Here is a 17036-nt window from a genome sequence, read left to right as displayed (position 1 = left end):
TTCTCACTAAGGCTTTGAAATTGTAATACTCACTGAGAATACTCTGCTTAAAAGGAACCCCACTGAAATCATTCAAATACTACAGGTTGTGTAGCCGGCTTAAATGCTGCAGAATAAAGGATTAGAGTATGTACAATTGCATATTTATGTTGATATTATGCTACAACACTGTATAAAAGGCAACAAAATTGAGACTTAAAAAAAGCAATCATTGCCACTAAATTAAATAACTGCAAAAAATGTATTTCAAGATGGGACAATTTTTTCTGTATTTGAAAATGGCATTTGTTTTTAAAATAAATCTTTCTATGTTTTATTTCAATTCAAGATGCTTTCTATTTGTTCTCCCTTGTCAAATATGAAAATGTGTTTATGTGACTAGTTTTGTATAGTCTATTTGCACAATAGAAGAGATTTTATGCTGAAATAATGCAATTTTTTGTTTTAAAAAAGTAGGCAATTACTTTATATTTATTTTTCAAAAGACTATTATTACATTCCTACACGTTACTGAAATCAATGACATATCAAACATGTGTAGTTCATCATTTTCATGATATTTTGTTTCCACAGAGTTCATTTTAGAGTCCTCACTGATTGCTGGAGAAACAGGCCTTAGTTCACATACCCTAAGATCTTTGCTCTTGACAAACAAAGGCTGTCACTACATACAAACTCTATTCTTATTGAAGCCCAGGAAGAATAACACTTATTCAGAAAGCAGAAAATAGACATTGTGCCTCAACAATATTATAAATACTACTATTCAAATAGAAAAGTAGTCTTGCTTACCAAAGATTTATAGCTTTAGTAATTCTTCTGCTCTCAGTGTGAGTAATCTTTTTGCACTTTATCTCTATAACAGTCATTACAAAAAGAGAAAGGTTTTCTTCTCAGCTATGTAATTGATATTATGCTCTGAATATACTGACTCCATTTCAGAGCATGAAATTGTTAGGGTAGTATTCTGACTCTCCTTGAAAGAGCACAAGCACAATCTATGTATTGTGTTCTGCAGAGTGACAGAAGAAAAGAAAGGTTATTAACAGATAACTTTATTAGGTCAGTAGAGTAATCAGCACAGGCAAACAAAATGTTTTTCTTTCAAGGGTTATAAAAGTAAAAAGTAATTCTATATGCTCTTTCGATAGTAATTTGTATAGACCTCTACTTTTCTTTATTTTTAATTTCAAATCTCTTTGACCTTTTGCAGATATTTGGGTGTATACAGACCTTCTTACAAGTAGATAGTGGTTACAGGACTACCATTTTGATAAAACTATAAAGGATTGTTCAAGGAAACAAAGTATGGAAAAAAAATGAATGCAGTTCTTAAGCCACAGTATTGCTTAAGGAACTAAATATCCATAGAAGAAGCTATGCCTGATTAAACTAATCATAACTTTGTTGAAACACACTGGAAGACAAACAACCCAACCTGTTTTAGTTCCTTCATGGCTTCCAATGATGTAGTAGTATTTCAGTCTACTTCTAAGGTTCTGAAGAAAGGAGAGGAAGAACTTGAACTGCCTTTTCCTTTTTCCTTTATGGGAAAGACTAAATCTTCCTTTGACAAAGACTTCACAGTTCCTTGAATCTGTACTTTTCCTAAAAATCCCAGCACTAAAAGGGATTTTAAGGGGGGGGGGCAAAAAAAAAAAAAAAAAAATAAAATCCTCCATTTCAGGATGTAGCATCACTTGTCTTCTAAACAATTTTCCAAATTCAAATCTAGGGTATGTTGCAGTAATTGCATATTATAGAAGCCCTGGCTTTTTCAATTGTAATCTCCTACTTGTAAAACACCCTTACAATTTAAATACATAGTGTTGTCATTTAATGTTCATAAAACTTAACCAGTTAATATTTTTTGAAGTTTCATATTTTCTTCAGGGTCAGTTTTGGTAGAAAATGTGGGTTTTAGTCACTAGTTAGGTCTGCCACAAATTCATGGAAAGATGCTTCATGCAGCAATATCTAAAAATGCCCTGGAAAGGAAATCAAGCTCTTTGATCCTTTGCTTGCAAGTGTTTTCTTGTGTTGCCATGGTATCAGTGATAGCTATTTTAAGACATGGGATGTGGAATATCCTTGAAAATATAGCTAGGCAACATATAAATCATATGTACTCTAATACTTCTAAAACAGTGACCAATCTTTCCATATTTCATTGGAATGGAGTAATATTATGTTTGTGTAAGGAGTCCTTTAGAAAATTCAGTTATGAAGTTTGTGTCTGCTGACTCCAACTTATTCAAAGCCTCCACAGTTTTCACAAATCTGATAAAATGCTGTACATGAATTGCAACTACCCTTTGCATTCCTTTCAGATCCCTTTATTATCACAGAATCATAGAATGGCTTGGCTTGGAAGAAACCTTAAAGACCATCTGGTTCTAACCTCCCTGCCATAGGCAGGGATGCCACCCATTCAATCAAGTTGACCAGGGCCTTGTCCAGCCTGGCCCTTGAATGGGGATGGGGCATCCACAGCTTCTCTGGGCAACCTGTTGCAGTGCCTCACCACCCTCTGAGGGAAGAATTTCCTCCTAACACCTAATCTAAATCTCCCTTCTTTTAGTTTAAAACCACTCCCCCTTGTCCTATCATTGTCTGACTGAGCAAAAAGTTGTTCCCCGTCTATTTTATAAGTCCTCTGTAAGTACTGAAAAGCTGCAATTAAGTTTCCCCGGAGCATTCTCTTCATCAGGCTGCACATCCCCAGCCTTTCTTCATTATGTGCATTATCTTCTAAAAGTTAGAGCTTAACAAATGTAGCCAAATCTTATATTTACCTAACTTGAGAGTTATAGATTCTTACTTTTCTGCAACAGATTTGTTAACCTTAACAGAATGCCTTGCAGACAAGCACTTCTTCACAATTTCAGGTAAAACTCTAGAATTCCTCTGTCTACCATTTATATTTTTCTTCCTAGACTAGTGACCCGCTTTTGGAACTCCTTACAAACCTGGAATTTATAATCTGCAGTCCTCAGGATAATTTCAGGAAAGGGTTCTGATCAGACAGCTATCACTCAAGCTACAGTTATAACTATTTATATGATTTATTTTATATTTTAAAATATGTATACACAACTACTTAGCAATAGTAATGTTTGTGTGTTCTTTTCTCAAAACAGAGGATATCAAACTGAAAAAATTTGCTGCTTTCTAGATTGGTTGTGATCTATTTCAGGGTATGGAGGATGGGAGGAAGAGAATTAGAATACAGAAACATATCCATTCTTTTTTAAGGGAAGTCAAGACTTAGAAAAATCTTAAATTTGCAGTTTCTGTCTGTTAAGTAATAATCAGAGTCCAACTGTTACACTGCCCCAGAAATGTGCTAGCTGAATATATGATAAAACAGCTCCCCTAAATCCCAAGAATAGAATCATAGAGTCATAGAATCATAGAACCATTTAGGTTGGAAAAGACCTCTAAGATCATCTCGTCCAAATGTTAACCTAGCACTACCAAGTCTGCCATTAAACTAATGTCACTAAACACTACATCTACACATTTTTTGAAGATCTCCAGGGATGGTCACTCAACTACTTCCCTGGACAGCCTGTTCCAATACTTTAAAACCTTTTCAGTGAAGAATTTTTTCCTAATATCCAACCTAAACATCCCCTGGCACAACTTAAGGTGATTTTTTAATCTTATCCCTTAGTGCTTGGGAGAAGATACTGATCCCCATCTCACTACAGCCTCTTTTAAGGTAATTGTAGAGAACAATAAGGTCTCCCCAAGCCTCTTCTTCTCTAGGTTAAACAAATCCAGCTCCCTCCACTGCTCCTCTAAGACTCATTCTCTAGACTTTTCACCAGCTTTGTTGTCCTTCTTTGGAGATGCTCCAGCACCTCAGTATCCTCGTATTAGAGTAACACAGTATTCGAGGTGTGGCCTCACCAGAGCTGAGTACAGAGGGACAATCACTTCCCTAACCCTGCTGGCCACACTATTTTTAATACAAGCCAGGATGCTGATGGCCTTCTTGGCCACCTGAGAACACTTCTGGCTCATATTCAACCAGCTATTGACCAATACCACCAGGCCCCCTTCTGCATGGCAGCTTTCCAGCCATTGCTCCCCAGCCTGTAGCATTGCATGGAGTTGTGCCTCAAGTGCAGGACACAGCATTTAGCCCTGTTGAATTTCATACAGGTGGCCTTGGCCCATCTGTCCAGCCAATCCTGATCCCTGTGCAGAGCCCTCCTACCCTCGAGCAGATCAACACTTGCACCTAAATTGGTGTAGTTCTGAGGGTGCACTCAATCTGCTTGTCCAGATCTTTGATCAAGATAAGATATTGAAGAGAAGCATCCCCAGTACTGAGCACTGGGAGACACCACTAATGGCCGGCCTCCAACTGGCTTTCACTCAGATTCACAACATTTTTTTGGGCCCAGCCATCCAGCCACCTTTTAACCCAACAAAGTGTACATCCACCCAAACCATGAGCAGACAGTTTCACCAGGAGAATGCTATGGGAAATGGTGTCAAAAGCATTACTGAAGTCTAGGTAAACTACATCCATAGCCTTTCTGTCATCCACTGAGTGTGTCACCTTGTCATAGAAGGAGATTAGTTTGGTCTTCTTGAAGTGTCCAACCTTTGCCCTTCAGGACTGCCTCCCAAGGGACTCTGCCAACCAGTCTCCTCAACAAGCCAAACTCTGCCCTCTGGAAGTCCAGGGCGGCAATTCTGCTAATCCTCCTCATTACCTTTCCAAGAATTGAAAATTCTATTAATTCATGATCACGAATAGTTCCTGAACAGTGAAACAGGGTTTGTTTCAACCTAAAAATCATTAGCAAACTGATTTTTTCCAGAAAAAAAACTGCCATAATGACTCACTACATAAATAAGTTTATGTAAAAAGTTTCTAATATATTGAAAAATCCTTACTACTTTGATGTAATTGACTATCAGATGCAGTAACAGTGAAGAACAACTCTAAAGAAATCTATCACATTAATAGTTTAGTGCATTTAATCCATAGCAGAATCTCTGTATGAACAGCCAATTCTCCCTAGAGAAAGCCAAAATAAAACTACTTAGAATTTTCCAAGAGCTGTCATAATATTTCATATAAACTGAAGTTTAGTATTAAGTACTGCTTATAACAGCAGTGACATTTAAAGACAGGTGTTAAAAGTCACTGGCTTCAATTTTTTTTAATTGAATAGAAATTTGAGATGACGCAGCTCCTCTTGGTTGTTGTGTTTACTAATAAATCAAAACAAAGGTTTTCATGTTCTTAAGAGTTCAAAATTATTCCCAGCATAATTGGGGTTGCCTCATTACAGAAAATTCCAGATGAATTTAGTTTATTTATAAGCACGTAGAAGAATATACTGTATTCTGACTGCAAGATCCAAGGCTGTGACTATGGCATCTACTTTCATTGAAAATGCTCCCAAAGCATTCATAGAAGGACCAATGGCAAACTAAATCATGTAATTTTCATTCATAAAGACCATGTCTTTAGTATTTTCAGAATCTAAGAGAAATGTAAGCTATTAGTCTTCATAGTCAGCTTCTCAGAAAGAAAAAAACAACCTTGCGATAACCAAGGTGACTTAATAGCCCCACAACAATAGCTTAGTAACATTTTCTTGATATTTTATCAACTCGTAATCTCAGACATATAAAAGCTATGTTAGACATTGAATCACATAATTTTTCTTCCCATGAGTATTGTTTAATCCCATATAATACAAAATGAAAAAGCAATTTTTCACTAGCCTCAAACAAGACTGACTTTGGTATTCAATAAAACATAACAGCCAAGCAACATACAGCCCAGCCTTTTCAAGTTATGGTAACTGTCAGTGCACAGCAGCTTTTTTGTGGGCTGGCACATCTGCTTCAACTAGGCTTATGAGAACAACCACCTGCATTTACATTAAAGAATAAGAAGCAGCAAAGGTGGAAAATGTGGTATTTGGGTTGGGGTAGGGCTGGGGGGGAGGCAGTTTGAGAAGTTTTTTCTCCGGTGGAGAATAAGATAGGAAGAGGTTTTAGATGGACCTGCCTCAACATTTTCCTTAAGAGTAACCAGCTCAAGAAGATAAAAAGCTTTTATACCAGGCAAAAGTATAAGTATAAAACAAAGCAATTATATTTTTAAAACAGAATCCTCAAAGCTACTCAGTCAAAACAAGTATAAAATGCTTTATAACAGAACTTCCCACTGTGTCCTCACAGGCAAGCCCTTGCTTATTGGACTGATTTCAAACAAGTTTGACATGCTGTGTTCCATCAAATTCTGCGCAGTTCTGTTTGTTTCTTAGGAAGTTATTCTGTAACCACAGATACCTAGCTCAAAGTCTGCTTCCTAATACTTTAACTAGTCTTTTCACCTAAGGCCCTCATTAGTGAGTAGCTTCCCTGGTAGAGTCTGTGGCAAGTGAAGCACAACCTACAGAACAAATAAGACTGGTTCAGGGACCAAGTGGAAATACCCAAGTCCATGAGAACAGATGTGATGCATTTCAGGAGCTGAGGGAACTGGTTGGTGTCTTGTGAAGGCACTTGGTGTCTCTGTCATCTTTGAATGGTCACATCTGTCAATGGAGATTCCTGGTGATAGGAAAAAGGCAAAGTCTAGCCTCACACCCAGTCTAGCTTCAGTACTCAGAGGATTATGGAGCAAATCTTCTTGTAATTCATGTCCAGCTACATGAAGAACATGAAGAACAAGAAGGAGATTGAGAACAGTCAACAACAGGCTCAACATGAATCAGCACTGTGCCCTGGCAGCCAAATAGGCAAACTGCAATTAGTATAGCAAGATGGTCAAAAGAGGTGATCCTCCCGCTGCATTTAGCATTGATTGGTGTGGCCTCACCTTGAATATTGTGTGCAGTTCTGGGCTCCACAATATTTCAGAGGTATCTGAAACGTAAGGTACCTGAAAGTATCCAGAGGAGGGCAACAGAGCTGGGGAAAGGGCTGGAAGGCATGTCCTATGTGGAGAGGCTGAGTACATTTGGATTGTCTAGTCTGGAGAAAAGAAAGCTAAGAGGTGATCTCATTGCTCTTTACAACTTCCCGAGGAGGAAAACTGTAGAGGGAGGTCGCTCCACAAAACTGCACCAGGAGAGGTTCGGACTAGACTAAAGAAAGTACTTTACCATGAAGGTGGTCATACACTGGAACAGGCTTCCTAGACTGCTGGCTGATGCCCCAAGCCTGTCAGTGTTCAAGAGACATTTGGATAATACTCAATAACATGCTTTAACTTTTAGTTAGAGTGGTCAGGCAGTTGGACTTGATAATCTTTGTAGGTCCCTTCCAACTAACTACTCTATTCTAACAGGTGGCAGAGATTTATAAGGGACTGACAAACTACATTGCCTTCTGTGATGCAGTGACTAACTCAAGGAATTTGGGGAGAGCAGTAATTATAGTTTACCTTGACTTTAGCAAGGCTGTTGGGAAGGTTTCCTTAGTATCTTTATAGCCAAATTGGCAAGATATGATTCCAGCAGGTAGACTACAAGGTGTGTAAAAAACTGACAGGACTCAAAGGTTCAACAGTGTAATCCACAGGTTAGGGACATGATTATTTCCCTTCTTTAACATTTGTGAGAACAAGAGTATCTAGAGTGCTTCTTTGGGCTTTCCAGACCAAGATGCTGACTTACTTGAAGAACTTCAGTGGCTATAGGACTACAGAGAAGATCAAGGAGGGATCTAACTGCTGTATTCACCTACTTAATTAAAAGCAAGTGAAAAGGTTAAGCCAGACTCCTTCTGGAGGTGCACAGTGAAAGGACAATAGATAACACTCGTAAGCTGCAAACTTCAAATAGATACAGGGAAAAAAAATGTTGTTTAGATAGTCAAACATTGGAATGGGCTTCCATATCATTGTCCTTAGAGATACTTTACAAACATGACTAGACAAGGCCCTGAACAACCTGATCTAAGCTGGGCCTGCCTTGTGCAGTGATTTGAACCAGATTTGGACCTCTGGAGACCACTTCCAATTTAAATTATTTCATCACAATTCTGTATTTGTTCCATTTTGGATGCAGTACCAAACTTCATTTGCTTCAGACAGCTGCAAGAGGAATTAGTTTATTTATTGTACAGAGTGAATTGTTGGATCTGTACCATCTGGTTAGTTATGGAGTCAATAATTCTCTAGAACACTTTGCCAGTTTGAAATCTATGCATGGGATGTGTAGACACTAGCCCTAATTCAAGTGTTAATTCCTTCCATCCTTCCATTTTTTTCTTTGAAGAACTTTTATCTCTTAGATGCTGTTACTCTTACTCCACCACTGAACATTTATGATATCACAGTAATGTAATATATGTCATTAGCCACATAATAGATGTCTTTTCAACAGGAATATGACAATGACATTTTGATAATGCTCACAATAATGGTAAAAAAAAAAAAAAAAAAAAAAAAAAAACACAATTCATTTGAGCAGCACTTGAACTTGCATGTTCTTTTCCCCAAAAAAGAATACTACAGTTTCCTTTTACTCTGCATAGAATTCTTCTTTAAGAGTAATAGGGCTACGAAGATGGTGAAGGGCCTAGAGGGCAAGACATATGAGGAGCAGCTGAGGTCACTTGGCCTTTTCAGCCTGAAAAAGAGGAGGCTGAGGGGAGACCTCATCACGGCCTACACCTTCCTCATGACAGGGAGTGGAGGGGCAGGTGCCAACCTATTCTCTTTAGTGTCCAGTGATAGGACCTGAGGGCATGGTGTCAAGCTGCGACAAGGGAGGTTCAGGCTGGACATCAGGAAGAGGTTCTTCACCAAGAGGGTTGTCGCACACTGGAACATGCTCCCCAGGGATGCAGTCACAGCACCAAGCCTGTCGGAGTTTAAGAAGTGTTTGGACTGTGCGCATAGTCATGTGGTCTGAGTTTTTGAGTAGACCTGTGTGGTGCCAGGATTGGACTCGATGATCCTTATGGGTCCCTTCCAACTTGGGATATTCCATGATCCTATGATTCTATAATTTGTATCCACCATGTTGAGAAAAATCAAACAGCTAGAAATTTCACCACACAATTTGACTTCATTTCCATACTATTGTGAAACTGCAGTATCTCTTATCACTGTATGCACATCTGTTTAGTTGAATTTTTAACAGGTTATCACAGGTGATCCTTTGGTGTTGTCTGAAGAACAATAATTTAGTAAGGCCATATGCACTGGTCTGGAAAAAATAATCATCCCACTGCTAGAACAGGAAGTTATATCGTGTTTTCAATAACATGAAATAACCAAATACTTGAGACACACAAACTTAATCTCAGGTATGTGAAAAGCTCATAGTTTTTTAAAACATTAATGTAAAAAGAATTGTCTGGTTTTTACTTAGTGTGTTTCTATAATGCAAATATAGGAAAATAAATTTCAATTGTATCTTCCCTCCCCCCCCCCTTTTTTTGTTGTTAATCTGAAGTTCGTGAAATAATTGAAATAATACACTGCAAAATCTTTCAAAATTGTTGCAGATCTATCCTGAGTAACATAAAAAGATCACTAAAACATGCAAGAGCTGGCATGTGTTGTGGTCAATCCAGAGCTAAGCCTCAGCTGGCTGAGCAGCCAACTATTACAGAATACCAACTGAGTTCCTCCTGCCTTTCTGTCCATGAAGTTCCCTGAAAGAGATTAAATAAACTTTGCCAATCCACCTCTCTCTCAAATTTGGTTGATAATGGTGATCAGTTTCTAAGACTTCAGCAGATGGTCATTTAGACAGCTCAGCTGCATTACACTTGTTTGCTCAGGAAAGCCAGATATTTAATACTTTATTTATTCATTAAAAACAAATGAACTAAATAGAAACTAAAATGTTAATGCATCTGTTAATCTGTACACTGCTTAAAATAATAGCAGAAGATGCTGTATAAAATTCTCGGGAAAACACAGCATTTGGATGTTGAAGTAGAAAGTGACAAATTTTAGTTGTAGTCTATATCCTTTATTATTACTTTATACCAAATAGCTTTCAAGTTGATATACACAAAGTATTAAACCAGACAATATTACTTCTGTTAGCAATGACTCCATCACTGTTAACTATAAAATATTAGACAACAGAAACAGCATGAGCTTTCCATGATAAACCCAGCAATCCATCAGTTTCGTCTACTATGGCAATCACTACATTTGTGCAAAGACAATCTGTAACTCTCTGTTGTTTGAAAGCTGTACAGAAAGGTAAAGAATTTACTTTTCAGCTAAAGATACTAGCTTTCTATCTGAAATAATAGAAAAGAAGGAAAATTTGCCTGAGGTGTGAATCCCCAAATAATTTTCAGCTTGTCACCCCAAGAAAAACTGTTAAACGTACTGTTCCATAATGTTCTAAACTGGCAAAGCCCCAGAGCAAAGCACTCAGATGAATGCTTTTTAGAGTAATAATTTACATTACAAGGACTTAATTCTGCTTATAGTTATACATGTACAATTCAACATAAATGGATGCTGCATGTCGACAGCCAAAGGCAAAATCTGGTACAAAATATTTCAAAAGGATGAAAACATATTGACCAAAAAAGCCTCAACATTTTACGAGTGAAGTAATGGAATAAAAACAGCTGTATTCATAACCACATAAAAACATTCTGCACTAATGTCCCTAATTTCAGCAAGAATATTAGCAATATTGGCATAACAGGAAAGCTACAGGGCATCCGGGAGTGAAATACCCACATAAAGTAATTAAAATCGGTATTAAATAAGCTATTGGAAAGGAACAAACATCAGGAGGTTATTAATTAAGAGGTATAATATTCTTAACATGCAAACTGGCAGCCACGAGTTAAACTCAGAATTACCTTCTTGGTTTTCATATTGTTCTGACAACAGATGGTAGCAGCAGCCTACACTGCAAACTGCTTTGATTTCAGGCTTGGCAGTAAATATTCGTAGTGTATTTGCAGCAAGATCACCACATGTATGCAGACCCACCATTATACAGTCCTAAGAAGAAAAAGAAAAAAAAAGGCAACAATAAAGCATCTCCCTGTACAACTGAAAGACTATGAATAACAACAACTCCAAAACCCAAACATCCTGCAAATGATTATTCACTTGTAAGGTTTAAATATACAACTCCATGACGACTCCTGGTGTTCTCTTCTGGAATTTTTCTAGGAACAATAAAAGCCCTTCAGTGCTAAGAAAACACAGTGTACTTCCTTTATGGGGAAAACGACCACTCAGCATTTTGTTCACTTAGGAACTATACATCTCTCTATACTTTACCCACAGTGTCCAAGAGGAAGCAAAAGTTTAGGAGTGTGAACAGCAGCTGGTTTAACTGCATGGAAGGGGACATCTACATGATGACTGGACACTGGCCATTTTGTCTCATTTTTCCTCGCTTTCCTGTTACAATTTTTACTACTACTGATACTTCCTTTTCTTACTTCAGATTGTCTACCATAACATAAACAGATGGACCTATCTGTGGCATTTCTGCTACTCTGAACTGCTGAAATCAAAACCACTTCCTAAGTACTAGTGTAATTTGCAGAGCAGGCCCTGCTCCATCTGCTTTGCTATTTCCAGAACTATACTTGTACTGCAGTTTTGCAGTGTGCATACTATCATTCAACAACAGATTGGTATTTTCTTCCCTAAAACAAAAAACAAAGAACTTCAACTACTCTGTTCTGCCTATTTTACTTTCTGCTTTCCTTTTTCCTCAGTTTCCCATTTCTCTCTCTTTCTCCATCACAATCAGCCCTCTTCTCACTGTTCAGAAAAAGACTTTTCCCTTCCAGCATTAGTAATTGAAATCTACATGGTAAACATAGTGCTTGTTCCTTTGAATTTCAGCCTTATTTATTAAAGGTTATCAACAAATAATTAGCCAAGGTACATTCAGTTGCGGTGCCCTTCTGCAGTCATTTTGCACACATCTATTTTTATTGTCATGTATTACTTTGATTTTCTCTCCGTACTATATAGCATTCGTACATATACCTCCCTTTATTTTCCTCTGGTTTTTTTTTTTTTTTTTTTTCTTTCTTCTTCCCATCACTTTTCTCACCTTCCACTTTGCTTGTGCTGCTTCTCTGTGATTGCTTTCTGACTGCCCTAGCACCCAACATTTTTAGGTGGCAAAAGTTCAGTTCCACTTCACCTTAGTTTTTAAAGATTTTTTGCTTGTTAGCCAGCTTCAGCTCGTCATTGCACAAATCTTTTCTTCCACATGAAATAGAGTGGAACAATAATGAAGTTTGGAGACTAATAGAAGATATGCACCTGCAAAAGCAGTAGTTAAACTGCTGCTTTAAAATTACAGAATCACAGAATCACAGAATCACAGAATTTCTAGGTTGGAAGAGACCTCAAGATCATCGAGTCCAACCTCTGACCTAACGCTAGCAGTCCCCACTAAACCATATCCCTAAGCTCTACATCTAAACGTCTTTTGAAGACTTCCAGGGATGGTGACTCCACCACTTCCCTGGGCAGCCTGTTCCAATGCCTAACAACCCTTTCAGTAAAGAAGTTCTTCCTAACATCAAACCTAAAACTCCCCTGGTGCAACTTAAGCCCATTCCCCCTCGTCCTGTCACCAGGCATACAGGAGAATAGACCAACCCCCACCTTGCTACAGCCTCCTTTAAGGTATCTGTAGAGAGCAATAAGGTCACCCCTGAGCCTCCTTTTCTCCAGGCTGAACAAGCCCAGCTCCCTCAGCCGCTCCTCGTAGGACTTGTTCTCCAGGCCCCTCACCAGCTTCGTCGCCCTTCTCTGAACCCGCTCAAGCACCTCGATGTCCTTCTTGTAGCGAGGGGCCCAAAACTGAACACAGTACTTGAGGTGCGGCCTCACCAGAGCCGAGTACAGGGGGACGATCACCTCCCTAGCCCTGCTAGATTCTTTCAGGGGAAAGGGAGCGGAAGGTGGCTACCACATGACATCCATTCAGTGTTCACAGAACATTAGTGTGCTCAAAACTTCAGAACGATATCAGTGCAATATGTCTGTGTCAGGTACACTTCTGGACCATAACTGACTTCACTGAGGTTGCCTGGGTATAACTGAAAGTACTTTCTGGATTGTTGGCTTAAGTGTAGTAAAATTTGATATCTCAGTATCAGTCCTGGGCCTATATACAAACATGCATTTCTATCCTAATATTTCATTGGCAATTCAAATCATTTTCAGAACTTACTGCATAGATTAGTAAATAGGCATTTTCCCCAGCTTTGGAAAAATTGAGAAAAAATCAATTTATGGTTAAAATAAAAAATGATGATGTTTGTAAAGCTATTTGTAAAATAAATTTTTATTTCTAAATATTCACAGAATACTTTTAGAGCCATTTAAATGATTGTACTTTTTAGGTATTTTAATTATACACATTCATCACACATACTGTGCAGTTTGGTTGTTACTTTTTTTAACACAATAAACCTTTTACTTTTTTACAGTAATGTTTTTAAAAGCAGGCACAGATGTAGGATTTCTTCTGCTTTTTATATCATGCAAATCATATGATAAATGGAGATGAAAACCAGTTGTGCAAATTTAGAGGCATATGGTTCACTTACTGTTTTACAGGAGCATAAACAGCTCCTCCATAAGTAACAAACCTATAGTCTTGTATTAAAAATGAATTACACCCCTGAACACATACAAGTTTTCATCTTTCCAAAAGAGACTGAATATATCTACACAATCCACGTAAGTTAGCTCAGGCACAGCAACTAACCAGCCATACAGCTTCTAGACTTGTACCATTGCCTTTGAGCAGCTGAGCTTGTGCTTGTTTGTGTAGACACAGTCCTTGTCTGTGCAGATTACTAAATGAATTTACAGTAACTCTGGAAAGCCAAAATATAAAAGTATTATTTACAAATAAAGCTCGTTACAAACTCTTTATGTTGACTTTTATAGTCAATATATTCTGTCACGCTTTCAAACTTTTACCAAGATTAGAAAAATATAAAACTTGAAAAATAATAAATTTCATGGAAATTTAAATTCCAGTGCTTAATATACTTGCCTACGTGGTAAATTTAGTTATTTTCATAATAATTAGATATTATCTATATCCAGAATTGTGAAATACCTGAACATGCTAGTATGTATGCTGGTTACTTTGACAGCTGATAATTATCTACTGCATAAATTCTACAGGCTGCTTTACATCTTCAAAATAATAATAATAATAATAAGAAGAAGAAGAAGAAGAAGAAGAAGAAGAAGAAAATAGAAAAAAATATCTCTGTGTATGTTAGAAATACTAATGTAAACTGGCTGAAAAACATTTGGTCCAAATATTCACTGACCAATAGCATTTTATGTACAGTCATCAAACATTATGTATGTATGAAAACAGCAATATAAAGACAATGGACAATACATTTCAAATGAGTAACATAACCTCCAAATCTGTTATGATGTCACCGAGTTCTGTTTCTGAAGTGATGTAGGAAGTCAATGGAAAATAAAGGTTTGATTCACTTGACTTGCTCGCTTTGGCTTTGATAGATGCCATTTTTCTTTGGGCCTTTTCCTCTTCACAGAGCTCTTCACTGTCACACTGGGAGGAAGAAAAAATTTCTACAGCATCAGCAGGCAGAACATTGAGAATAGCAATAGCCTCTTCAGAAAGTTCACTTTCATTGCATTGTGCCTGAGCCACCAAATCAATTTCTGTTTGTTTGCTGGTCTCAGATGTAGTTACTTCTGTGAAAACACAAGAAGGAACTAAGTCTTGGGTAGTCCTTTGGTCTTGACTTTGAAGACAGCTGTTATTTAAGGTCCTTTCATTGACTGCTTTAAATTTAATTTCATTTTGCACTGGACTGTCATTTGCCTTTTCTAATCTCTGGCTTTTGGGATTTGCTCTTGCTCGACTCTGATAAGCTCTCCAGTGTTTCTTCAATTTCCTGTTCCTTTCATGAGCACCATTGGTGTTGGTGTTTGAGGAATCAATTCCATAAACTTTTAAGTTATATTGCATGGACAAAAATGAACTCAGGTAGCCCTTTCCAGAACCTATATCAATCACCTAGATAATGGAGAGACAAATAAAAATGAGACAGATGTACTAAATTAGTGAGCAACAAGACACATTTCAATCAAATGAAAAATAATTGCTTAAAAAATTAAGCTTGAATTTCATAATTACTTTATCAGTGAAATTTCCAAACATGCTTCATCCATTTGCTTTTTGGTGCACCTTTTGACTTTAAAACACAGAATTAAGTCTAAATTGATTTCCTCCAGGAAACAGACAATACAAGACTTATGCACTATACATGTTCTGACACTTTTGGAAAAGACTTTCAGTATATATTTTGACATAGAACTGCCTTCTGTTAAAGAAAATAACCATAAAACACTAACACCACCATCTACCCTTGCTAAATTGCACCAGAACATAGAGTTAGGAAAGGAAGTGTTCAGAATATTAAGTTTAAGTGTTCACAGTATTAAGTTTAGGCACTTGGCTGCTGTATTTAGGAGACTACTACCACTAAGTATACAGAAAAAAGCATCTTCATGTTAAGTGCCTAACTTAATCACTTCAGACATGACCTAAAGACATGTGATATGAAATACTATCTCCTAAGTCAAAATGCTTATTTATAAAAGTTTCCTATTCTATGAAAATGATCCATACATCCTTATCACAGAATCACAGAATCACAGAATTTCTAGGTTGGAAGAGACCTCAAGATCATCGAGTCCAACCTCTGACCTAACGCTAGCAGTCCCCACTAAACCATATCCCTAAGCTCTACATCTAAACGTCTTTTGAAGACTTCCAGGGATGGTGACTCCACCACTTCCCTGGGCAGCCTGTTCCAATGCCTCACAACCCTTTCAGTGAAGAAGTTCTTCCTAACATCAAACCTAAAACTCCCCTGGCGCAACTTAAGCCCAGATGCGTTGGCCGGGAATCGAGCCCGGGTCGACTGCTTGGAAGGCAGCTATGCTCACCACTATATGTGTAACATAAGGATGGTTTTGTAATAAAACAAAGGGCATCACATGTGCTTTCCACTGAGTGTTCTGTAGGAAGAAGTGAAAAGAGGGATAATTAGCTGAAAGTTTAGTTTCTCTCATAGCTGATAGCATGCGCTACTTCAGTGACTGACAATATGTAGGAAGGAAAACACTATGCCGAGTAGTAGCAAAAACAAGAGCAACCTGAGAACTTTAATTACTTGATCAAAGTTTTATATCATGCATGCTTTAATTTATAATACAAAGCATATTTGACAAGAATAGTCAGAGTGACATTTCTCTAAATGAAAGAAATTAAAATGCTTCCTTCTGTTCAGGTACGTATCTATGGAATAGCCATAATAACTTTCTTTGTAGATGTTCCTGAAACTGATTAATTCAAGAATATTTTTTATGTATTGTTCTTGGTTTGTCACATATTCATAAAAAGCTTACATTGATTTGTGTAAGTCTAAATACCAGCATATACTACGTGGATCTATCTCACACTCAATCACATTGTTTTTTACTAGGTAAGAACATGCAGCACATCAATATCTGTACTGAAATGAAAAAGAAAAACTTATTCCTTATTCTAAAAATGTTCAAGAGGCTTACAGCCATGGAGCTAGAAAGAAACGAACTACTTTTTCACTAAGGACTACTTAAATCAGTGGAGAATATACACCATTACGTAAAAATTGTCTATCTAGGCCACATGTAGCTTTTTCATCTGAATTCTTCATGTAATATTACCACATGATTGCTATCTAAGTATACAACAATCCTCACATTTTTGAATGAAATCTGTACAGGAGAGGATTTAGAGAAATAGAATTGATATGTTCTAAGCATCTTTTGCATTTTGAAAATGTTTGTCACATTTATCACCAATAACCTCCCAGATTATTTAAAATTAATGATATAAAAGTTCCTAAGGAATAATTTTACTCACCATTTTATGTGACAGACCTATTATGTAGAATATGCACACCTCCACTTCTACAAGGTATTTTAATTATTTCTGTGAAAGTCAGTATTTGGATAGTAAATTAGTAAATTATTC

General features: G+C 37.3%; 1 protein-coding gene across 1 annotated transcript in view; it reads right to left on the bottom strand.

Moving 5' to 3' along the window:
- Nucleotides 1–17036, bottom strand: part of METTL25 (methyltransferase like 25) — a 64593-nt gene that overhangs the window by 30687 nt on the left and 16870 nt on the right. Inside the window, exons 4-5 of the mRNA XM_082766439.1 lie at nucleotides 14400–15029; nucleotides 10831–10975 (exon numbers count right to left, since the gene is read on the bottom strand). Coding sequence (XP_082622565.1) covers nucleotides 10831–10975; nucleotides 14400–15029 — 775 coding nt within the window. The remainder of the gene's footprint in view (nucleotides 1–10830; nucleotides 10976–14399; nucleotides 15030–17036) is intronic.

This window comes from Aythya marila, assembly GCF_965140915.1.
Source record: "Aythya marila genome assembly, chromosome: 1".
In the NCBI taxonomy this organism is placed as follows: domain Eukaryota; kingdom Metazoa; phylum Chordata; class Aves; order Anseriformes; family Anatidae; genus Aythya; species Aythya marila.
The sequence above is the reverse complement of the archived record's forward strand: the minus strand, read 5'-3'. Positions and strand labels throughout refer to the sequence as shown.